Source organism: Epinephelus lanceolatus, chromosome 17, assembly GCF_041903045.1.
Source record: "Epinephelus lanceolatus isolate andai-2023 chromosome 17, ASM4190304v1, whole genome shotgun sequence".
Lineage (NCBI taxonomy): Eukaryota > Metazoa > Chordata > Actinopteri > Perciformes > Serranidae > Epinephelus > Epinephelus lanceolatus.
This window is the reverse complement of record NC_135750.1, coordinates 36166469-36193281: the sequence shown is the minus strand read 5'-3', so window position 1 is coordinate 36193281 and position 26813 is coordinate 36166469. Positions and strand designations below refer to the sequence as shown.

At 40.8% G+C, this 26813-nt stretch overlaps 1 protein-coding gene across 1 annotated transcript in view; it reads right to left on the bottom strand.

The window, feature by feature from the left end:
* The window catches only part of slc24a3 (solute carrier family 24 member 3), a 152680-nt gene that overhangs the window by 72698 nt on the left and 53169 nt on the right, over window positions 1-26813 (bottom strand). The window contains exon 2 of the mRNA XM_033613480.2: window positions 19959-20084. Coding sequence (XP_033469371.1) covers window positions 19959-20084 — 126 coding nt within the window. The remainder of the gene's footprint in view (window positions 1-19958; window positions 20085-26813) is intronic.

Here is a 26813-nt window from a genome sequence, read left to right as displayed (position 1 = left end):
TCGTTGTATCTGCTGTGAACCAAAGCTGACCAAATCTGCTGCATCTCATGATGGATGAAAATCCAAGCTTTGTTTTTTCAAACCGAAAGGAGCTGAAAAGATTCTTCATTCTGAGTGAGTACTTTACATTCAACTACAAAATGTTCCTTAATAAAAGCACAGCAGCCCAAATTCTTTAATATCTATGGATGATAAATATGTCAGAAACTGCATTTTGATAATACTACCAGAGCCACATGATAACTACAGTTGACATAAGCTGTTTGTGGACCAGACAGTTCTTGGGACTCCCTGAAAGAAACTTTCCACTGGGGAACTATCCTGTGGACTACATATCTTCAGGGGCTTTTTTTCTGTTTGCACCATTAATAGAAATCCTAAAGTTATGTACTGTAAGCCAACTGGTGGTTGGTACAACACCATCAGTCTGGCTTTGACGGGTCAAAATTGTGTTAAATTTTACACTGTTACATATTGTCAATTTGTCATTTTGGGTTGTCTGTTGTCTACATGGCTACAGATTTTTTTAAATTGCAGTTGCTGGTGCTGTATCCAGTTCAAACAAAAGCATACACTTTACTGTAATAATACACTTTAATGTAACTAATGGTTCCTCCTATGCGGGGGGAGTACCCACTCTGAAATGGGAGCTAAAATCAATCAATAAATAAATAAGATGGCATTCTAAGATCTACAATTGTTCCTAGTTCTTACAGTGCAGACATTATGAAAAGGGGGGGTTCTTAAAACTACTAAAAAAATTCCACCGGTCTGAAAATGCTTATAATGTCTACTTTTTAATGACAGTGCACCCAACACGTGCTTGCATTAATCACCTTATACATTCTGGTAGCACTTAGTTAGTGGTAGTTATAGCACAAGTCTGAAACACCTTTTCCATTTTCTTGTAACATCAGCTTATAAAGTTTAGAAAATGTAATGTTAGCTCTAGAAAAGCTCACTATATGGTTAGTTAACCATTTTAATAGAGTGCTTTCTGTAGGCCAACGCAGAAGTTAGCGTTGCACTGGGATTTTTCTACGGGATTTTGGATTATTGCAGAAAATAAGCTCTGTGGCAAACAAATGTTTATGATACTTAAACATTTTGTTCAGCAAGATAATCTTCACAAATTTTCACCAGTTTCATGGTAGGTGACGCCTGAATGCCATTGCCAGAAGTAAAAAGCTAATGTTAGGCTATAAACAAACTACACTATGATCACATTACATAACATCACCACCATAACAAGACTGTAAAGCTGTGCTTGGCACAGCTCAGCGTGATGATGTTCTGTAGTGTCATTTAGCCACTTGTTAGCAACAGCCTTTTTAAGACAAACAGAAGCTTCAAAGTTCACAAGTGGGGTATTTACTGCTATATTTCATGTCGTAGAACAAAATATGAAAGTCTCTTCAGCTTGCTTTAACCACAGAACTTTTTTCAGGCATCTAACCAAAAACCCATTCAAAAAATACATTGACTTCAAGATGAGGTGAGTGAGTGCTTAATGTTTATGCTTATGTTAACTCATTTGGGTTACTCGTCTGGGTTACTCTATCCTTACAAAAAATGAACACTCAAATGTAAGTGTTACAATTTTGCTAGAATGTTAGAAATATACCAATAAGTTTCACCCACCTCATGCTCCATTCTCATGCCTCTCGAAAAAGCTTGGGCAATTTACTGGCCACATTATCTGATGGCAAATGTGTCAGTTTCAATCGGCAACCTACAGGGCAGTTCTTTTGATGGACACTTGAGGCTAGGTCCAAAAGAACCCTATGTTAAAATGCCTAACTTTACAGCAAAAATAAACATGTTTACAGCCTGGTACAAAAATGACAACTGGGGAATGCTGTTGCCATGAGGAGGTGCACTTGGTCTGCAGCAGCGTTTGGCTGGGTGGAACATGCCAAATGGCATCTACTTCAATGCCAGGACACAAGGTTTCCTGTCAGAATAATGTTATTGTTAATGTTATAATAAAGTTAGTTACTGCACCAACCAGTGCACTACATTCTCATCCCAAGGCGTCAAATATCGCTGCTTCGTAAGTAACCTACATTGCATGTTGTCTACATGTTGCGCGCTAGGTATCCTTCTGCATCTGCTGTCGACGTTGCAGGACACACTACCAAGTCTGGACGTCAACAAAAGCACATGGTTAGGTTTAGATAAAAACATCTTGGTTTGGCCTTCAGGAGACGAAAACCAGGCTCAGGTAAAGGCCCTGGGTTTGCTGAACCTAGCCACAATCGGATGTCTAATGCCAAAATCACTGACAAAGCGGTAGTACACTACGACTTCGTAATGGGAGCGGGCTGGCCAGTGGTTATAAAGTTTTGGCTGATTGGTGTATGTGATGTCATCATGCAGACACACGGGAAGTTATCTCTTTTTTTTTCTTTTTTTTATAATACAAAAACAACAACAACAGAATTATATAATAGTCAGTGCACTAAATATGCTCTCTTTTAGGCCACTACTTGTGTTTATTATTATTTATTGCTGATTTTTGTATTTTTTGTATCTTTTGCATGCCTCGTTTTTAAAATTTTTAATCTGACTCTTTCTCTTCTTGACAGCTGCAACACTAGAATTTCTCAATTGTGGGATTAATAAAGGTGTATCTTATCTTATCTTATCTTATATTCTAATAGAAATACTAAGACACTCTTTATCAAGTCCATCAAATAAAATTACAAAATAGTTTTTTCTTTTAAATGCATTTAAAAGAAATACTGCCCATCCATGGGCACAACAGTGCTTTACACTCCATGGAGGATGTAACTGTTCTGTTTGCTAACGGTAAATAAAGAAAACTAGCATGTCGTGCTGAAGTGTTTGCAATGACACCGTGTGGTAAGTAATGTGAGGAAATGTTTTTGATTCTATAGATGTAGAAATCATGGATACAGGTATGGCTATTTACTGATTCTGTAAAAATGTAAATATATTTGGATTACTCATGTTTGTGTTGTTTTTTTATCGTTGTTTTTTTTTTGTTCCAAGCTAGTTTGATTCACTGTGTGGGAAAACAACTGTTTTGACTGTGCTGTATACCACAAAATTGGCCAGTTTTATTCTTCTTGATAATGTTCTCCTTTCCTGTCTCAGACTTTGGATTATTTCGTGCTGATGGGATTCCTTAACAGGAAATGATGCAATATGAAGTGACAGAGATAACCCCCCATCCTCCACCCCCATCACATACACACACATAAACACACACACATCCTCCCAGCTGGCCCGCAGTCTCTGACATGCCTAGTGAGCTTTCTTGGAGTGACAGATGGACCCCGGGCAAGGAGGGAATGGCTTGGTAAACACAGTCATATAATCATACACACACGCGCAGAGGTACAAATACATATACACTCATATGGGGGGCGACTACATGTAATCGTCCCCATGTCAGCACACAAGCTTCATTCCCTACATGGAGCTGGCATTGTGCCCTCTCTCCTGCCTTGGTCTGTGTTTAGGGCTGGATCCCCAGGGCTCCACACACATGGGGATACATGACCTGCCTGCCTTTCACAACCTGTTTGTTCTCCTGCCCTACCAAGCACCACAGGCCACATGACAGCTAGCCTGGACCAAGGATGGGCTATATGTCTATATAAATCTGACTGCAGAGGTTTGATCCTTCAGCAGTGTAGCTGTGGATGTTGTTGCGGCTATATAAATTTGCGGTTCATTAAAAATCCAGTTGGCTCCAATCAGCATTGTCCACCTCTGATATGATGGATATGTTGCAATATGACTAATCAGAACTGATCCAACATTGGCTGCCAAAGTTAGATAACTGAAGGAGAACACAGTTCCACTTTGTCTTTCCACTGGCTGCAGAGCTACAGGATGGTGACCATCCACCCAAAACTTTGATCCAAAGATGTCATGATAGCTAACAGAAAACTATCTTGATGAAAGATATCAATATGTGCAATTAAACAATGATAGATCTGGCTTGCTGAGGGTCATATGTGGGGTTTCACAAGGTTCAGTGCTAGGTCCAAAGTTGTTTGTATTGTACATTGTTGATATTTGCAAAGTGTCCAGAATTACAAGGTTTGTTTAATTTGCAAAAGATACAAATTTATTTTGTTCCCGTAAAGATTTTGAGCAGCCTCTGGACGCAGTGCAAACAGAATTGAAATCTTTAAAACAAAAGTTTGATATTAACAAGTTGTCATTAAAATGAAATTTACAATATTGGGATATCAAAAATCAACAATTCAGTGCAAATCATGGTAGATGATGTTAAAAGAGAGAGCATTTATGAAAATACATTCCTGGAAGTTGTTATAGACCAAACAGACAAACTGTACTGAAAACAACAAATAAATCATGCTGACAAAAATGTCGAAGTCCACAAAACTAAAGACATCCTCAATCCAAATTATATACATATATACATATATACACACACACACATATATATATATATATATCTATATATATATATATCTATATATATATCTATATATATATATGTAAGGGATAATGTATAATGAGCCGGTGAATACTCTATTCCCCTGTCGGGAGTTATTTTCCCAGTATTCACCGGCTCATTATACATTATCCCGCTTATTACACGGCTAATTATCAGTTAAATAAATAATGTTGTCTGCCTCTGCGAAGTGCATTAAAACCGACCGGATTCGACAACTTTTGGTGAAAGTTTTGTACTCACCCAGGCTTAGTGGACTGAACCGAGGCATAAAACTCGCGTAAAATGTCATTAAGCATGACTGCCGAGTGTGTATTCAAATCCGTCTTCTTTTGTTTTTGGCAGAGAAAGCCCGTAGGTATTCTTTTTCTTCAGCGGCATCCGTTAAAATCAGCCACTTCTGTTTGTTTTTTCCCTCGGAAGTTGTTTGACAGCTGCAGTGTTGCAGGGCAGCATCCCTAGCAACGCTGGGCTACATAGCAACTGTGTGTAATGACCGTTGCTACTAGCAGCGGTCATTACACAGTAATATCAGACCGCAGAATGCCGCTACTGACCAATCAGAATACAGCATTTAATAGAGCCGTGTAATAAATATATATATATGTACATATACATATACATATATATATATATATATATATATATATATATATATATACATATATATACATATATATATATATATATATATATATATATATACATATATATACATATATATATATATATATATATATATATATATATATATATATATAAATTCGAGGAAATTCTTTCAAGGCCCTCAGAGATTTTGTGTTCATGAGAATATAAGACAGACAGGTCACAGTGATCTTGAACTTTGACCAAAGTTCATAGCTGAGTCCAAGAGGACATTTGCGCCAAATGTGAAGAAATTCCCTCAAGGTGTTGCTGAGATATCGTTTTCTTAAGAACAAGACAAACAAGGTCTCAGTGACCTTGACCTTTGACATTTGATCACCAAAATCTAACCAGTTCATCATTGAGTCCAAGTGAACGTTTGTGAAACTTTGGAAGAAATTCCCTTAAGGTGTTCTTGGGATATTGCGTTCACAAGTACTGGACCATCGGACAGACAGAACTCGAAAACATAATGCCTCTGTCCACGGCTATCACTGGCGCAGAGGAAGAAAGAAATAAAACGCCTCCTGATTATATCTAGTTGCTCCAAATTAGAGTGAGTCAGGATGAACTGAGATAGATTTTTATGTTTACAAAAACAGAGATGAGAATAATTTTAAAACAAAGATATATAACAGCCTAAAAGCGGATTTATGGTTGTGCATAGACCCTACGCACATAGCCTACACAGGTCGCCTACGCCATTGTGAGGATTTTTACTTGTGCGGTGGTGTGTTTGTGTCACTCTGCAGTTACACCTCCAAAACGCTAGTTGACAGCGGAGGTTTCTGTGAAGTGCTGTAAACTTTAGTTGATTCAAAACACACATTAAATATGGCTTAATAGAGACAATTTCAAACGGAGGTACACAAATTGGCTTCACCATAACTCACAGAATTCACAGACAAAGTACTTGTGTTACACCCGACACATTTTCCCCACAAATATAACATGCTAACGTAATTAGCACAAGCCTATGGCATTTTACATTGTATAAATTAGCCTAGCAACTAACGATCTTTTCATCTCCTCATATAAAACCAGGGACAACAGCAACATTTAAAGGACAACTTAAGTATTTTTCAACCTGGGCTCTATTTCCCCATGTGTATGTGTGCGTATGATTCATGGGTACCACTCGTTCTAAAATTGGTTCAGTATTGAGGGAGGCGGATGCAACCGGAGCCGCGAAACGAGCTAAAACGGTAATGGGGGCAAATGCGTCCCGTATATGTTTGCGCATTAAAAGTGCTTTTTTTCGCCACTGACCGGTTCAGATCACCAGTGCTATGAGTGCTATGAGTGGAGTCAGCTGTCAGTCAGTTTTGGAGCAGAGAGGGGGAGGGTTGCCCCGCTGGGTACTGTGAGTATGTGTGTATGAAGCGTGTGTTTTTTCGCCACTGACCGATTCAGATCGCCAGTGCTATCTCTGTAAATAGCATATTAGCCTTTCCCTTACCTCTGGGCTGTGTGATGTCACGAGCTTTGCTCCACTGTGTCTGTAGCTCTCTCTACTCGTGGGACAGCCGTTTTCTTGAGGAAGAGGTGTTTCGGGATTGGATGTCTTCTCTTCTTCGGCTGGCAGTAGTCATCTTGGGAGAAGTGAGCACTGCAGACCCGATGGTCTGCAAGGCGCAGTGTCTTGACAGGAGTGTTAGCATCCATTTGTAGCACAACTAGCCACAACTTCAGCATCTCGCCGTCCGACAAAGGCAGCCTATGAAAGCTGTACGGGGTGTTGCGCGACATCCTGAGCGCTCCAAAAACTCCAGTAACACTCCAGGGGGTAGCACTCTGTCCTCTGACTCTTCTAGCGTAACACACACACTTCATACACACATACTCACTAGTGCCCTGCACGGGCCTGTTATCTGGGCCCGGGCCCGGGCCCGGCCCTGGCCCGAGGGGGTGAACGCGACAGGTTTTCAGAATTCTCATGCCCGAACCCGAAAAAAAAGCCTGACTTTTTTTTTTAATATAACAACATGTAGGCTGTTAATGTTGCAGACATTAAAATAGTTTAATTGGGGTTTCTAGCATGGTATTAAGCTATATTCATTATATTTTGATTGAAAGGATAAAGTTAAATATGAATTTATTTAACTTAATGACTGTATTCTCCTATTTAGTGAGAATTGTCAACTGTTGCTGCGCACTGTTGCAGAAACGAAATATACCCAGATAAGGTCGGAGGTCTATATGTGCAGTTATAGACCTCCGACCTTGTCTAAGCACTTTTAATGGCATAAGTGGGTATATTTCGTTTCCTTTCAATATTAAGATTATTTAGAAAAGTGTTTGAAGCATTTTCGGGGCTGTTTAATTGATTATTTTCTTTTCTGAAGTGACTGTGTGCGATGCAACTGCAGTGCCTGATATTGCAAATTGTAGGTGGCAGGTCTATTAACAAATAAACACGTCTATCCAAGCCTAAGCTACAAACATGAACAAAACAAACCTTATCACAGTGTTTATGAATGGGATCAGTAAAATATTGTAGCGACCCTGCAGTGAATGTTCTGTTGTAACGTCAGTGTTCTGTGAGCGGGGTGCGAGAGTGACGAGGATGAGGGCTGTGTGAGTGCGCGTGTTTGTGTGTGTGTGTGGAGCGAGCTGGAGGAGAGAGCAGCAGTGCATGGCTCGAGTTAACATTACAGCTAAGTCCTTGTTTTGTGGTTGTTTTGGCGTGGTTACGGCCAACAGTAACCTGTACTGTTCAGTAACAAACGGTGGTTTGCCGAATAACTGCGTCATCCTTCCACACGTCCTGGTGGACGCTACAATATGATGAGTGACATGCAGCGGAGAGGGAGAGGCACAGCGGCTGCTGCGTTCAAATGTTGCCATTTAAATCGGATAAACACAAACACACACCTCTCTAATTGGCAGGTTAAAAAAAAAGCCCGAGCCCGGCCCGTGTCCGAGGAAATGATGTGGTTATTGGCTCGAAGCCCGGCCCTCGGGCTGTCGGGCCATCGGGCCGTCGGGCCCCTCGGGTCTCGGGCTCCAGCGCAGGACTCTAATACTCACTTACAGTACCCAGCGGGGCCGCCCTCCGCCTCTCTGCTCCAACACTGACTGACAGCTGACTCCACTCATTCACACTCACCACTGCCCCAGGGCTGCTACAATATGCTATCTACAGAGATAGCACTGGCGATCTGAACTGGTCAGTGGCGAAAAAAAGCACTTTTATACGGGACACATTTGCCCCCGTTACCATTTTAGCTCATTTCGTGCCTCAATACTGAACCAATTTTAGAATGAGTGGTACCCATGAATCATACGCACACATACACATGGGGAAATAGAGCCCAGGTTGAAAAATACCGAAGTTATCCTTTAACAAAGGTAACGGCACACAATTTGGCTCCATTATAACTCACAAGATTCACCGACAAAACAGCTGTCATACTAAACACGTTTTGCAAAATAGAAATAAAAAATGCTAACGTTATAACGCCAGCCTATGGCATTTTACAGCCTAGTTAAATCCCAAAGTAGAAATACCTCAATGATAAATTACACACAAGCCTTAAAAAGCTTTTCACTGGAGGCTTTACGGTCTTCACGATTTATTGTTTCTTATCTGTGAGATAAAAGTAAATAAAAGCTTTGTTTCCACTGAGGAAAAGTATACAGAAACAGAAAGGAGGTCTGCGTCACCACGACGAGTAGTTACAGTTCGGGGAGGTGCACTTCAGGCTGTAGCTATGGCGTCAATTCAATGCAGAAGTATAAATTCCCTGTAAGAAGTTTATTTGTGGTATAGTTTTGAAAACGTCATGAAAATGTGTAATACACCTAATATATTTAAGAAATATTTAATGATAAACGATTGTACTTATTATTACCATTATAATAATCATTAATATTAATCAATTATTGAATTTATCTGTTTGTTTATATATATTTTTGTGTGTGTATTTGAGTTGTATAAGTTGGAAAATGATCAAAATAAACACTGATATGAAATTTGATATAGACAATTGTGATCTATTATTCAACTATTAGGAATACATTAGACCATTCATAGTAATTTTTGTAACCCCTGATGTTTTGTCACAGTCACAGCCACGCTAACACGTTATAGCTAAATCCTAAAGCCAGCATGTTAACATCCTTACAATGATCATGGCTGTGTCCTTAATCTCTCCCCCATTGATTCATTCACTACTCCATATATAACAGACATTCAGTAGTTTACTCTATAGTGAGCAGTAAATGAAGATTTTAAATTCTTAAAAATCAGGTTCCTTCACTGTAACCGCAAGACTTTGAGTGTTTTCAGAGACACAGTTTAAGTAATTTTTAGCAGCCTCCATTCTAAACGGTCTCTAAATAGACTCTCGCTCTGTCTTTAAGGTTCATTTTGCCTCAGTGTGCAGTAATGGAAAAAGGGAAAATAGTCCCATTAAGCAGATAATTAGCCGCATGTTAGGAAAACCTGCAGTACACATGCTGTTTATCATGCTGCGAGTGAAGGCAGCAGTTTCTCATGTGTTCTTAAAAGAATTTACAAAGCATTTGACTTTGGAGAAAACCGCAGCAGGACACACAGCACTGACAGTACTGACTCGGAAATAAAGTTCTAATGTCTGAAGTAAGCTATAGCTATTCTTAGAGCCTAACCAGTAAGGGGGACAAAAATGTCTGTGGGTGATGCCATAGGGGCCTTACAATCATAAGGTTTAGTCCCTCAGGAGCAGAAATGTGCTTAGAAAATGTCCTTACACTCTATGCCAGTTAGATTATGAGACATCTTACATGCACATACAAACTGGTTGTGGGTGTACTTCCAATTTCTAGGTATGATGGTAGTTTATATCTATTTTTGTGTATTAGCCACATATTTTGTATATTGTATGCCAAAATTACATGTGGATATGCACCCTAAAAACACTCTGTATTTGGAGGTGGTATGATTTTGCTGCACTAGACTTAATGAAAGCTCTTAGGTCTGGCCTTGGGGTAATGCATGAAGAAAACACATAGAGATGACTGTGTTCTGTGACTTGCATGGCAACGTGATGATCAGAGTGTGATATTTGTTAGGTAAAAGTAAAAGCGTTTTGTCTGATGGTGGTGCGGCAGAAAAGGTAAGATTGTCACCAGAAACATAGGGATTGATCCTCTATGGACTGACTTTTTACGGCAAATTTCATGGATAACTGACCCCTAGCAAAGAGCCAAGAAGTCCATTATTTATAGTTTTACCCTCTAACAACTCATTCACTCCACAAATTCACCAGCAAAGTTTTAAGCTCCAAGGCCATCCACAACCAGGAGCTGAGTGCAGCACACTGGCCAGATTATGGAGGTAACCAGTTTTACTTTTCCTTGGGGGTCTTTGCTACTGCTCTCCCTGCCTTAGGCTTTTCATGGAGGGGCAGAGAGGTGTGCTCTCTCTGCCTCAGGCTTTCCTTGTTTGCGCATGGAAGGGCAGAAAGGTGTGCTCTCTTTGCCTTATGGCTTTCCACATAAGCTTGTGGAAGGGTGGAGAGGTGTGCCCTCTCTGCCCTACGCTTTCTGCGTAGGCCGAGGAAAGGCAGAAAGGCACCAGAACAGAGCCATACCGCCAAATATAATACTGCAAATAGAAACAAAGTTTTCTTTGACCAAAGTGGTCCTGACTTAAGTATAAAAGTCCAATTCCAATGTCTAAACATTCTTAAAATCAGTGACATAAAATGCTCCCAAAATAACAATAACATTGTTATTTGCAATTATTTCTGGGACAATATATTGACCAACAAAAGTAGTTACTGTGACAGCCCTAATACTGAGTGGATTAACCTCAAGTGAATTGGATTGCTTAGATGACATACATATTAACAGTGCACACAATAACATCATCTGACATACTGTACACTTCGCAATATTTTCTGTTTTTTAGTTTGTTTGTTGTTTTCAAGAGAGCTCAACTGTCTGGAAACTCTTTTGAAACTTGGAAACTTGTTTTTAGTTCTTACTGTAATTAATAAAGTGGGCAGAGGGAAGAGAGAGATGATGTCCTGTAGTTTATAGGGTTGATTAAGACTTGACAGACAGAAATGTGAGCTAAAGTGTAACTGATAAGGCAGATCACAATTCTGCTGGACCACGATCTCTTCAGACATCCAAATCTATCTCTGCTGTCTTTTATGATGGAGCGTGATTGAATTAGATGAGAATAGATATGTCAGAGGAAAAAGACAGACACAGAGGTCATTGCTACCCTGACACACACACACACACACACACACACAGACAAACATATACACACATTTTAATGAGGCAGAGGTTGTAGTTTGCAGAGAGGAGAAAGCCAGCAATTGTAAACACGATTATCTCTAATCCAACACACTCCACTGTTATAATGCGTAATCATAGCTGAATGTGTGTGTGTTGGTATTTGACCTTAGAAGGATGGAAAATGACAAAAAAGTTGCAGCCATGCCAGACACGAGCTGGAAAAAAAAATGTATACACAGTTGTTTGCTTCATCTACGTGTGTGTGTGTGTCTATGTTTGTGTGTTTGTATATGAATTTCCTGCGGGGTGTGCGCCTGTCGAAGCCTGTCTGTGTACATTAGCTCTTCTGTGTACGAGTATGCGTCTGCGCTGTCTGTATACTTTGTGTGGCGAGATGAGAGGAGGAAGTAAGTGCCATTGATCCAACCAATTACAGCACAAACAGAGTGCTGCAGAGACAGTTGCTGCCATAGGAATGCAAAGGAGCATCTTCTCCAGCTGATAAGAGGAGACTTTTCTCAGTTGTGCATCTGCTGCTGTGAGCACTGAGAGCAAGAGTTTAACCCCAGACACTGACTGCTTTGCAAATGTGTCTGGTAAAGCTGTCAGTGTTACTCTTCACTTGCACAGGTAGTGCTGACATTTTCTAATCTGCTGGTCTCCCATTGTGTTTTTGTTTTGTTTAGCGCTCAGTGCTGCTTGTGTGTTGTGCCGTCCTACACACTGTCAATCTAATGCTGCAGGCACCTGTGATAGAGTTCGTCGATTCCCAGTTTTGACGTTCTGGTCTGGTGTACCAGCTGAACTGACTCTCATCATTATGACACATTCTTGCAAATGAAAAAGTAGCTTATATCATTAACCTGTGCTGACAGCATCACGGCACTGAATCCAACTTTAACTTTTACTTTTTGCTTATAAATGGATTCACAGACAACAGTGTCTGACAGGCTGTGAGCCCAGACCGGCAACATGAAGGAGATTTCAGTAGAGGTGGGAGAGGCAGAGCTGCACACGTGGTGGTTGTTTACTTGTAGGTTCATGTGTTTTCAGGTGACAAAGTAGACATGATAGAGTCCCTTAAAAAAAACTAAAACTACACCAATATGGCAACATTTTGGATTTTAAGCCAACAGAAGAGGTGTCCTAAGTGGCTGCAGGTGATGTGGTGTGTCATTTAGAGTTGAACTTTTGTCAGACAGCCTGTTTCTATTTATAGGCTACCTGTTGCTCGCTTTGAAAGTGCTACAATAGGTGAAGAATGGCTGATTCATGAAGCTGACCTGAGAAATACATGATGCCTCCTTATTTCACTACAGAAACCAACAAGGGTGTCAGCTGGTTTGAGGGAGCTAAGCTGGAAAGGGAGGGGGCTGAAAGTTCCTGCTAAGTTTGTTTTAATGAAATGCTGTGGCTCAGGAGGTAAAGCCGGTCGTCCACTAATCATAAGATCAGCGGCTCTTTGAACCCCAAAGTGTTCCCGATGGCTGTTCCATCAGTGTGTGAGTGCAAGTAAATGGTTACTAAGTAGCAGGCGGCACCCTGTATTGCAGCCTCGGCCACCAGTGTGTGAATGTATGTGTGAACGGGTGAAAGTGACTTGTGGTGTGTGGTGGAAAAGCGATTTGATTGGTCAGAAGACTAGAAAGTCAAGAGGGAGTGAGATCCAAACAAACCTGTTATATAAGGTAAGATTTGTTTTTTAGCCATTGATCTCTTTAGCGAAAACATTTTGTGATTGTTTGTGTTGTTGTCCACCAGCACACAGTAAATATGTTTTGTTTTTTCAATACTGGATTATGTTGTTAATGTGCTACAGTAACTGACTAGCGTCAAAATGGTTTTTCGGTTTCCCTCTTTGAATGACGATAACAGACTACCACCGTCGGCTGGTGTGAAGAGTTATTTCCTCTCGTACAGATGCATAGCGTACGTGCTGATTGGCCGTCGGGTGTAGTCCTTATGGTGTGTTCATGTGCAGCTTTTTGACTGAGACACGACAACATCAGGCAACACAGCAGGGTCATCGTTGCTAGTTCTCTGAAGCCGGTTTGGTGTGTCTGAGCCTCAACAGTTTTTCACCTTAGGAGTTCTTAAGGGCCAAGATGCTTTCTGAATAACTTTTATCTTTACCAGGGTTTCGTCGAGCAATTCTTGGAAAACCTTAAAATTGTAAGAATGTTGTGAATTTTGTCACAGGGAGCAACCCTTTGTGCCAGGAAGTTTTGTGAGTACGGCCCCAGGAGTTTAGAACGATGGACATTTGCGTGAAAGGAAATCAATCCATTGATGAAAAGGTGAGTACATGAAAGTAGAAAACACCTTCAACTGGTGTATATTTTGTCAAACACTTCCCAAGCTCAAGAATGAACTTTCAAGTTTAGAACATTTTTATAGCGATCACCAAAACACAAAATGCAACAAGGCAAGATTGTCAAGGTGCAGACATTTTAAAATATGGATCCTGACATGTCTCTGTATAAACTTCTCGTAAAAGCTGGGAACTCAAATTAGACAAAACTTCCTGAATATGGGTCATGGGAAGAAAATGTTTCTCAAATAATTACTGTATGAATTCGTTGAGTTTCACACGGTGGAGTTTCAAGAGACCAAATGATGACATAATAAACTCAAAAAAAGACAGTAAGGCATGTTTAATCTAATAATACTAGATAAACTTAATATCAGAACCTGAATATATATTTTACATTTCTGACCCATGGTGATGATGATTAAACATCAGCATATTCTCTCAAGCCTACCTCATGATGCACATGTAACGCCCACAAACAACATCATCTCTGTTGAACTGAATCCAGCTCAGCACAGTTCAATTGATTTGCTCACTTGACGGAGCCGCACAGACCCCAGCTGGCCTGAGCCAAAAGCAGAAGGAGCAACGTTATTTTGGGGAATTTGCTGTCACGTGTCCGAGCTCCATTGTTGCGTATTTGCAGAGGGGCTGTCAAGCGAATGCCACTAAAAATAGGACCTGGGCTATTTCTCCTAAACTGTTGCTGTGAAAAGCTCAAGATGAACTGAATTTTATTTTCCCAACAGAGCCCATGCCAGCAAATATCCTACTCCCTTATTCCCTTATAATTCTCTCCTTATCTCTCTTACAAAGGAAGAGACTGCACACTGACAGAACTGTCAGCCTCACCTTATCAAATCCTCCATTTCAGATTTTTCTTTGGCAGGAGGTTGAAATAAGTTGACTTGTTTGTCCTGTAATTCGACCACAAACATGCAACATCATTCAACTCAATCAATTCAATTTGGGTAAGATGATAATCTTACAGGAAGTTAAACAAATAAAACAAATCCAATTAACAGCCTTAGATTCTCCACATAAGATCAAGTATTTGTTTAGCTGGATATGTGCGTGCACGTTATCACATCAGCTGCATGCACAAAGATACTCATGCATGCATCTCCTCACTGTGTGCATGTGCTGTGTCACCATGCTGTGTCACCATGCATGTGCATGCAGTATCTTTTCCTGTGCATGACAAGAATGCTCCATGACTTGAAATTCAACTGATGATTGTGTATGTAAAAAAAAAAAAAAAGACACCAGAGAGAGAGAGAGAGAAGGAAAAACACAAAGAAGAAGCAGGAGACAGCGAGTGCTCCGGGGGGACGAGAAAGCTAAACAGATGATAACGGAGCGGCAGAGACAGAGAGAGAGCGAGTGAGGCGTAAGGAGCACGTTGCGAAGGCCCCTTTTAGTGCAGGAAAGCAGGAATAATCCCTATTAAGATAATTAGTGTTACAGGAGACAAAGCATAATTAAACAGAAACAGGCTATAAACTATGTGCTGTCTAAATATAACTCGTCCATACAAATTCAGTCAGATCACAGAATCCAGTGTCTCCGTGCCCCACACTGCAAGCAGGAGGAGCGCGTGTTCATGCGTGCTTGCGTGTGTGTGTGTGTGTGTGTGTGTGTGTGTGTGTGTGCATGCAGGCATTAGATGGGGGCGGTATGTTTACAATGAGATCAAGAAAATGCTTGGCAGGACGTCAGCCTTGTAAAGCCCCAGGATTCCACATGGAAAACGCACACTCCGCGCCACGGGGAAAACACACACACACTGACAAGCCCACAGAGAAAACAAACATACGGCAAGAGAGCTTTTGGTACACATTGAGGAAGAGATGAGCAGGCGCACAGGGATACAAGCACAGTGACACAGGCAGCGTTAGTCTGGGGTAGCAGAGGGGATTTCTACCTGGGAAAAGTTCGTGTTTTTCATCAGCTTTTATCTTAATGTCAACATTCCCCTCACTTTGTCTCTCTCAGTTTGTCTTCAGCTCCTCATCACAGGGAGTGCTGTTCATTTTTCATCCTCAGTTTCTCTGTAGCCAGCTCTCCTGAGAGTGGAGAGTGTGTGTTTATGTGTGTGTAAAGGTGAATGGAAGTGATGGGTTGCCACAGTACTTTTTTCTGTCTCTGTAAACCTGATAATTCTATCATCATACAGGAACCTAACCCAACAAATTTAATAATAGGGCTGGGAACCGCAACTTGGTTCTAATTTAGAACCGAGTACATAATGCCAAGTACTGGGTACCAACGAAAAAAAAAAAAAAAAACGGTTCCGAAACATGACATAAAAAATTAATTGGCGCAAACAAAAGCTACATATATCTCCAAGGCCATGGCTCATCTGGCTACCTTTCAGGACTTATTTTCATCTGCCAGGAGTCAGGATCTCTGACGTCACACATAAAACACAGTAGTGAGCCGGAGCGCTAGCAAGCATGCCTAGCATGTCACAGTAGCAGTCACAGTGCAAAGAATGGACTGCAGGAAACGGTCAAAAGCCTGGCTTCCCTTTGTAGAAGGAAAAAGACCACAAGGCAAATTTAAATGCATGTGGGAAGTTTATTGGCTCCAAGTCAGGTTGCACGTCAAATCTGACCAAACATTTAAGCCATTGTTATTATGCTGAATTAGTTCCAGCATTTTGAGTGTGGGTTTCCTTTTTTAATGTTGCCTGCTGACCACAAGGTGTAAGTGTTTAGTTAACACTCATAAGAATAAAATATTGGAATCGAAACTTGGAGTGGATAAGAAGCTAAACAGATAAGCAGAATTGCAATCAGAATGAAAATTGATAAAATCCAAAAAATACCCAACCCTATTTAATAACCACTACCACATATGACAAGATGACAGGACTTGAGGCTGTTGCACACCAAGTCCATATTTTTTGTCTGAAATTGTTGCACATTTGAAAATTAACACAACCTCACAATGTGCTACTCACATTTACACACTGGCCCCAAAACTTTCGCCCATCTAGGTTGTCAAAAACATCAATTTAACAATATTGATTCTGAAATAGTTTCAATTTTTCTTCTTTAAATTCATATTTTGCAGTGTCGATTCACAGGTACCAGCAGCATTTTCTTGCTCTCTCTTATTGTTTATATTTACTTAAGTCATTATGCTGTAATCTACTAGTAACCAAGAAAAGACAAGCCATTGGTGTCAGTGGTAATTTTGACAGCTATTTTTGATTTAATCTTAGTCTTGAGTCGAAAATGCTTATTAGTTTTGTCACACTGTAGTCATTTCAATTACATTTCATTTAGACATTTTTTCTACAACTACAAAAAATTTCTGTACACTTACAAACATACATTTCTCCAGCGGTGTTTGACAGCTTTAAGGGGTGATATACAAGCACACACTTAGTGATTATCATTTGCAGTAGCGGCTCGTGGTGAAATTGGGTGGGAGGGCTAACGCATTAGGCCTATGGCCTATACTGATCAATAGTTCAGCTGCAGTAACAGAAACATCACAGCGAGATACAGTACCAGATTACAGCAACAATGCACTACAGCAAAACTAGAGAATGAGGCTAACTACAAAAATGTTCTGATGCCAAAAGCTCTCTCTCTCTGAAATGGTTGCTAATCCATCTATTATTGTGTATAAAACGTTATAGAGTATGTATAAACGTTAGAGGGAAGACGGAGGGCCGGCGGGTCCCGGGCCCCCTTCTCCCGTGGGCCTGGGTTTAGTGCGGTCGGACAGGCCACCTCCATCATGTAGCGAGGGAGGTGCGTGAGGCAGGCAGGTAGGCCGGCTGGCCGTCGGGCCCCGTTCTGCCGCTGTAGTTGGAGTACTGCCGTATGACAGTAATCACAAAAGCAGTACCGCGGCTCTTGTTTACGGCGGTAAGTTACTGTCACCGCGAATACCGCCCAGCCCTACTTGGGCCTACCTTATTTTAGTTTAAGTTTTAAGTTTATTTACTTTATTAATCCCCCTGAGGGGAAATTCAATGTTTTCACTCTTGCTTGTCAATTACACACAGGTCCGAAAGACACACACATGCACAAACAGGACTTATACATGCACAAAGTGGAGAGATGTCAGAGTGAGGGGGCTGCCCTTGGTCAGGCGTCAGCCGAGCGGTTGGGGGGTTCGGTGCCTTGCTCAAGGGCACCTCGGCAGTGCCCAGAAGGTGAACTGGCACCTCTCCAGCCACCAGTCCACGCTCCATATTTGGTCCGGACGGAGACTCGAACAGGCGACCCTCCGGTTCCCAACCCGAGTCCCTATGGACTGCGCTACTGCCGCCCCATTTGAAGAGAAGCTCACATCGACGGCTTTTCTGGGATGCAAACAGGTTAATCACCAAGTCACCAAGTCCAACGATTTTTGGATGAGGTCCCGCTCGATAGACAGCATTTAAAATAATCCACCTCATTCAGCATGATGCTAACACTCAACGCTCACTCTCCCACTACAGTAACAGCGGGCAGGCCCTCACTGTACTTCCACACACTGTCATTGGCCAAAAGTCAGTGGCCTGGGCTGAATGAATTTAGCCCAACTGGACAGTAAATCAAGGGGGCTGGTCACGACACCTGTCACTCACGATGTGACAACAATGATTGGAAGCTGATTCTAGGAGTATGGGCTGTACAAAATCAGCTCATTTAGATAAATCCTGCGTTTTTGTGACTATTTAAGTGCTGTTGCTGCTATCAGTTCTAAGGTTCAATAACTATTTTCTTTAATTTAATAATTTTCTTGTCTTTATTGTAAAAGATAGGCAGGGCTTAGCCCTGCTAGCCCATTTATACCAGCCGTCTCTGCTCATTTGAAAAGTTCAACATCTCTATGATTTAAAAAACTCTGACACCACAAATAATAATTCTGAGACAACCACGCTTTGTACCCAGGTTCATTGTTAACTCTGACTTATCCATCTCACTGTTAAGAAGCAGAAAAATAATTAAAGCCTGAATTATTTCTTAATCTGCAACGTGTTAGTCTGGAGGTTTAAACGCATGTCCTCTCACAGGGTTAAAACTAAACTTTCATCTCTGTCAGAGAAAACTTGAGAGTTCAGACTGTTTACTTACAGCACAGCTACATTCACAGATAACTGAACCTCCTAACTGCCAGTCAAACAGCATCAAACCTAAGTGGAGGGCTGCAGGGATCAGCTGGGAAGTCTTGCAGCCGGTGGCTACTTGCTCCACTGCCATTCAGCAGCTTGCAGTCTGAGCTAACCGCTAACAGCCACCATGACTAACCAACTCCACAAATCCATTCAGCAGCTCCAGCATCCACAGTCAGATACACAAAGGTGATAATTTACTGCTGAATTACAGCTCACAACTCGCACCAACAGCTGACGCTGCTCTGGTGTGCATGTTTTTGCTGGCTAGCGAAACATCCTGACACTGACTATTTACTAGACTTTACCAGCCTGTCGCTCATGTGGCATTAGAAGATCATTACTATCATGGATGTTCTCGGCTTGCAATGTCCAATAGTCCAGCACTAACATTTTCGGCACATCCTCTCTCATCAACAAACATAGATTTCATCATCGTCTCGTTTTCTTCATGGAAAAAAGGTCATCATAGTTTTAGTCAATGAAATTAACACTGACTGGTTGTTTTTTCGTGAGTCATCACACGTTTCCAGCAGCTTTTCTGCCACCAAACATGGGTGTTTTTTAGTGACCCGATGTTGTTTTTCTTTTGTTTGTTTTTTTACAACCGTGATTGTGCCACCAAAACAAAGTACTTTAAGCTAAAACATGATCTTTTTCCTAACCATAACCAAGTGGTTACTAACCCCATAGTAACTTCAGTGTTGTTTAACTGTAAAGTTTCAATATATCTAGGACATGATAATGTACAAATATAACATATTTGTGGTTTGCAGAAATGGAAAATGACAACACTTTTCTGGGCTGCATAACCATCTCAAAAGAATATAATATGGACGCCAGCACCCACCTGACCCAATTATGCCCAATTGAATAAAGAAAGAATGTGGACTCTTGGGTTTTTTAATCTGATGTAGTGCAGTTCTTAAACTCCACAGTTAGACCCAGTAGGTATGTATCATACAGTAATGGGAGCCTCTTGACATAATCATTTGGTTGCTCTAATCAATGTTTAAATCCCACACTGGTGTTTGTATTCAGAGATGCTGAGATCAATGCCTCTACCTCACTTGCACACACACATAGGGTTATTTAAACTGCTCAGTCTTTCAGAAACCTCACAGCGGACCCACCTGCTCCTGTGACGCATTTTCTTTTACATTTATCACACCAAACATCACAGTGAGTCTTACCTGGTTCTGTGCAATTTTTTTCAGGCTCGGAGTAGAGCTTTGACTCATTGTCATACACTTCCTGTAGAAGGTGACGACTCTCCCACCTCGCGCCCTCCTCAACCACCGAGCTGGAAACATGATATCCTAATAGAGTCAGAAAAGATGGAAACAGAGATGATGGAGGGGTTAGAATAGTTTCAATAACAACTTAATCACTGCAAACAAACCACCAGACAAACCATTAATGGCAGCTCTATCCCAAGGCAGACACCAAATGTATCACACTGTGTTCAGGAAACTTGGTTTTACGTAACAAAACAGTAACACTGTCACAGAAATCTCTTATGTTTTTTTGTTTTGTTTTTTGTATTTTCTACAGCTGACAATTAGGTAGTGAGTTTTTATGCTTCAAACAGATACATGCTATGATGCCCCTCCTGCATTCACATACACAAACAGACTAATGGCTGGGATGCCTGAGTTCTCAGTTCCGTAGTTTACTGACATTCCTGAATACTCCAAACTGTCCCTCTCCCAACAGAACAAAGGCAGATGAGACATGCATCTTGTGTCACCACGTTCCTGCGGGAGCATTAGTACGGCAGCACGCTGAGCACTGCAGGGCCGATCATTCCAGCTCAGTCATCTGGGTCACAGTATCCTCAAGCGCCCCACCTCCGACCCATCTCCTTTCCCACCATGCAACAGGCCCCGACTTAGGTGCAGAGCACGCTGGGGCTTCTATAAATAGCATCGAGTTTGACTATATTTATCAAAACGCAGAGACAAAAAATGTTTGCAAACAGCTATGTCATGGGCAGAAGGAAGAATAGAAAGGCAGAGAGCACGAACAGGATGATCTGGAGTGATGACTGTAGTTGTTGTAGGACGGTGGATGTGTGCTTGGAAGCATGTTAGGCTAATAAACTGTGTAGCCCAACAACCATCCTTGAGCCAAAAAGCAGAACTGTTACCTCCTCACGAAATATTTTGATTGATTATTATGTTTTATTGAGCTCTGTTTCACATTGATGGCAATGTTGCATTCCCACCATTCCTAAATCATGGCGGTTACTATAAAGGGTCAGTACAATTAAATTACTTAAGTTTTTGTTTTCCTCTTACCCCTCTTCCTTTTGCCACATTGCCAGTGTAATGCAATAATGTGGGTCTTGAAAGGTCTTATTCTTGCCTGCTTTTGCTGTTGCATATCTGCATGTCTCTACAGACACCTGTTGATCAGTGGAATGGCATGAAACTGTTAGACAGGACTGCATGTCATGTCACCAGTTTGAACATGTGTGCCTCTACATGTGCATGGGACAAACAATACATGGACAGACTCATTAAAAAAAAATCACCTTAGTTCTACTCGAGGTCAAAACTTCACAGAGAACCTTTAACCAGTGTATTTACTTTACTTTTTTAGTATCTATTGTATTTTAACTGCTGTCTATTTACCAAGCTCAATCCAATCAGAATCAATGTTGGCATTGTATATTTCTGCAACCACTGATACATTATATTTGTACATCATTATGTAGTCAATATGTTAAAACAACGCTAATGTGTGGTTTGGTTTAAGCACAAAAATCATGTGGTTATGGTTAGGAAAAGTTGTTTGTTGTTTTGTTTTGGCTTAAATTGCCCAGTATTGTTGGCACAATCCTCTTGGAAAAAAAATGACTGCTCTTAGTGCCACTATCACAGCTGGAAAAACAGCAACAGGTTGGGGGCTAAAAGCTGCTGTTAAAGGAGCTAAGTCTACTACTTGCTACTGAGGTATTTGACCAGGGTTGACGCGCCTGTTGCTGGACACGCTACGCTACCTTCGTTATCCAAATGCCTAATCAGAGTCCATGAAGCTTCTTGCGTTGCATCATCGTAACATTTATTCCACAAGTGCATGGCAAAGTCCATCTGTTACATACACATTAACGTTCAGTACAAAACAAACAAACAAACAAAACTGTAGCGTTCCGCGCCATTGCGGTCAAAAACCATTTGCCCTTCCGGGCCAAACACCTGATGACCATAGTGAGGTCACATCCTAAATACCTGAACTCACCAGGTGACAGTACAGTGCCCCCCCAATTCCGACACAATGAATTACACAGTTAAAACAAACCTCCCAATAACATATTTGGCTCCTGTGGCTGCTGTAAAGGCAGCTTTGTTGTTTGTAGGTCTTGAACAGTGGTCTGCAGCTTGGCAGGAGTCTGACCTTGGTGTGACGCCATCCACCATCCGCTCTACTTTCTGATGACAAAATCAGCTCATATAATATGTCACTTTAGATATTTTGATATGATACACAGTAAACATGCAAATGTAATGCAATCATGACTTTTAGAAATGTACAGTGCAAAGATTTTGTTCTGCTGACTGTGCTGACCAAATAACCCCTCTGGGACATTACTGATGTACTGTATCAATTGTTGCTGATCAGTAGGGCTGGGTACTGGTACCCAATATCCAATAAGGTATTGATCAAAATACCCCAGTACCAGGTAGTATCAACACTTTCCCAATCAAATGATTCCTGCATCAGATCCTTTTTGCACCCAGAACTAGAACTAGACAAGACTAAAAAAGACTATTTGTACGGTTTTGTCGTAGCCAATCACCTCAAGTGTTCTTTGATATAATGCAACATGTGATTAGCCCACTACTGGAGCTAAAACCCATACTGTCTATGGTATGGTGAAGACGAGAATCGTGAATTTGATCTACTTGGCAGTTGATTGTGCCAAGTTGTCACCAAAATGTTTAAAATATGGTGGCATTTTACACAATTGAATGCTTCAATTCACATGATGGGTATCTTAATAGAAAGAGAAATAGGAAGGAAGGTATTACATGAAGTAGTCTTTTGGTTTCGGTATCACTTCTCTGGTACTGGTATTAGTACAGGTATTGTACTTTTTTAACCATACCCAGCCCTAGAGCTGGGCTCATCAACTATGTACAAAATATCGATATATTTTCAAGCAAGATATACATTTAGACAGCACCTTTTATATCGATATAGGGTCAAGTTGCCTTAAATAATGCCGTTGTTTTGATAAGCCATGACAGTGTTCATCTCTCCTTTCTCACACTCTCTACACAGCTCTGCCCCACTCATCCACTATCAAGTTCTCCAGCAACACTAAGAGAGACACAGAGCTGCCCCTCTGTTTAAATTGTCTGTAAATTAGTCGTAAATTAGTGTGACATCGGTTTATATGTTGCATGTGCAATGCTAAATCAGTCTGAGATGGACGAAATGACCATAGTACACGTGCAGTACAGTGCTGCGCTGCATGTGTGGGAGACAAAGCTATTTGATTGCGTCAGGTGAGCATTTGTTAGCTAGTTTGTGTGTGAGTAGGATTACAGCACATCTCTGTTCTTCTTGGTGGTTGTAGTCTATTGTGTGACACTGAGACAGTGCCTGGATGCAGCCAACAGATGTCCAGCACCAACACAGACATTTCCTATACAAGACGTACAGTATATAACACAGACAAAGCGTCTCTCGCTCTTTCCCACCCTGGGCCTTTGTGTTGATGCTCTGTGAATACAGTAAATAAGACTAAAAGCCTCAATTAACAAAAATATTTAAATAATTTCCCAGCACTAGATTCATTTATTCAAAGGCCATGGAAAACGACTTTTTAACTCCCTTTTGTGTCAAACTACAATGGATTTAGGCCAACTTAATACTTTTATAGTCAAGTCATAGTTTTGTGTCCTGTGCTGCAAACCTTTAAACCTCTGTAGATCCAGTGCTCTGTGCAAAAATGTAATGTACAGCCCTGCTATTTATCTTATATCATTTTTCATTTACATGTTGTGCAGCTGTATAGTTTCAAACAGGGAAAAAAATCCCTGTCTTTGCATTTTATTCTGATTTAGTCTGTTTTTATAAAAGTGCCTGTGACATCTCAAATGTGCTTTGACTTGAAACTGAACATGTAGTCCATTTTGTAGAGAATACCAAGATATACCTTGTATTGCCAGTCAGCCTGAAAATACCAAGATATAATTTTTTGTCCACAGTGCCCAGCCCTACCCAGCCCAACTGATCTCATTGCAGGATTGCTTTAAGACAATATTAGTTTCAAGATTTTTTTGCATCAGTGACGTGATAAAATCCTTGATTTAGTCCCAAACAGATATTCCCCTCTTATTAGAAAAAAATGCAACTGAAGGTGTGCTCTGTTTCTGGAGAGGGATGTTGCTGTTAAATGATGTCATGTACAGTCATTTTTCAATGCTTTGAGCATCACAAACAAAATTTTATTCAGCATCATTGTATTTGATTATCAAAGACATCTCAAAACCTGGACAATAAAACTGAAACCCTCTGCATGAATAGATACAATCAGAGGTCCACGAATAGATCCTTGAATATCAGCTGCAAAAGAAATGTTCATTTTACGTTCAACCAAACACAATGCACAGCTGTGCTGTGACACTTGCTTACAGTGTGTATTGTTCTACAAAGAGAACTGAAGGGTGAAATCTGCCAAGCTCCATCAGCGCCAAAGCTTCTATACAGCTGTGACGCCTTTTGCCCACTTACTGTATGCTCTTCCCCTGAGCCAATGCTTCTGTGTGGGGTTGTGTGTGTGACATTAATAGAAGACTTTGAACAACTTTTAAGTTTGAAACACACTCAACATACTCCTCAGGAATCCTCTATCTCTTGTCATTACTCAATAATTTGAGTTTGTGCACCATTAGACAGCACCAACAAACACAGACCCAGACACACACACACACACACACACACACACACACAGCAAGCAAGAATCAACACAGTGAAAGTACGCACACACTCATCTGTGTGAGATGCGTGCAGACACACTTAACGTTTAAACAGACAGACCTTGGTGAGTATTTTAGGTGGCTGGTGATCCATTGAAGCAGAATGCATCATCACTGCTGAGGTTACTATGGTGATGTGACGTAATAGATAAGATGCAGGCGGTGGGTGGTGCGTGACATAACACTGAGTAACTCACGCACACACACACACACACACACACACACACACACATGAATGACTAACCAAACTACAAGCACATGCTATAAAATGTGCTGTGCAACAGCATCAGTCACACAGGTGAACACACTCAGCAGCCACAGGCTCTCTATCATAACAGTTCCACATGGCAGACAGGAATGTAAGCCATGTTGATCAGGATCATGTGAATAGCTAAAAATGCATATTTTCAATTTGCATGTTAATATTTATTCATTTTAAAGTAAAAATTCAGGTTTTCATATTCATATCTGTCTGTGAAGAGCTACCAGGAATACTAATGTAGTTTTCAGAATTTAGATTCCCCCCAACACTGAGTAAGAGTACTGATAACCTTAGAATTAAAACTCACACCATTTGTGATCCCCAGAAGATGACACCTGATGATTTTTTTGACCTCTTGACCCTTTGTTTAGTGCCATTGTCAGCCCAGAATTTCCACATGACAAACTCTTATTTAGAAATTTAATGTCCCAATTGCCCTGAAATTTGTCTGGATATTCATGGTCCCCGTGGATGAATTTTGTTGTTTTGGTTGATGAGGCAGAGTAGGGATATCAGGTCACACCTACTGTGCAGGGAGAGGGAAATTCTTTTAAAAGGTCAAAACTCCGGCAACACTTATGGTATTTAAAAACCAAGCTGGTCTCACAGAAATATGTGAAATGACCACAACCTCTAAACACCATATTAAATGGTAGTGGCACGTAATGTGTTAATGATGTACTGGCACCATGGAAACAATTCCACTAGAAAGTCAGTAAGGGTCTTTACCATCTGCTGTGGTGGACACACTGATTTCCTTGCTCACCTATGTCACTCAACATGAGTAGGGTAATGTTACATGCCTTAGGTAGGGGGAAAAAATCAATACAGCAGAGTACCATGATATTTTGCGCGGCAATAACGTATCGATACACAGAAGCCAAGTCTCGATCTTTATTATATACATTATTAATTTTTGCAATTACACATTTTAACACAACTTTTGGTACAAGAATAATAAAATCAATTGATTTTTCTGTCCACTAGATGGTGCTGAGGGTTTTTTTCCTAGTCGGGTGAGCAAAGGTCTCAGTCAGCTGCATTTGGCAGGAAGTTCACCAAAATCAATTGTCCAATCATCGACTTACTTTGGACTTTTTATGATGGTGTTGGTCAGTCTGTCTGCTTTGCATCACATTTTGCTGCAATAAAAATGATTAAAGTCAGATGAACAGACTGAAAACTTTATCTTACTGTATGTAGACTCACAACTCAGTCTTTAGACGCTTTGCTTAACTAAAGACTGATGTCTTTCTCCCTGATTTTGTGTTTAGATGGGCGGATACAATTTCAGAGTTTAAAAAAACTCCCTACGTTGCAGAACCAATAGTAAATCCGCAGGGCGGTCCTTCGGTGGCTCGCTGAACTCTTGTGCTTGTAAACATAGTCCGACTGCGTTAAAAGTTTTAAACAAAGTCGCTGTAAGTCCCTCACTTCCACAATCTTGTGGACTGAGCACACGTTTGATAAAACGGAGTTAAATCTCTCGGCATCCATTTTCAAGCTCTCTGTGTGTTTGTTTCCTTTCGGACGAGAAAAGGGAGAGCGTACATTTCCAGGAGGGTGTGTCCTTTTAAAAAAATGAGTGTCCCCAGACTATACTGTATGAGGTAAAACTGATGTTAACAAAAGTTTTCCTTTGGACAAATAATTTGCAGTTGGAGAAATGTATTAAATTGCAATATTTCGCAATATATTTCATTACAATAGTCAACATATTGCAATAATACCGAATCATGAACCACGTATTGTGATAATATCATATTGTGGGTCTAGGGCTGCACGGTATATGCGGT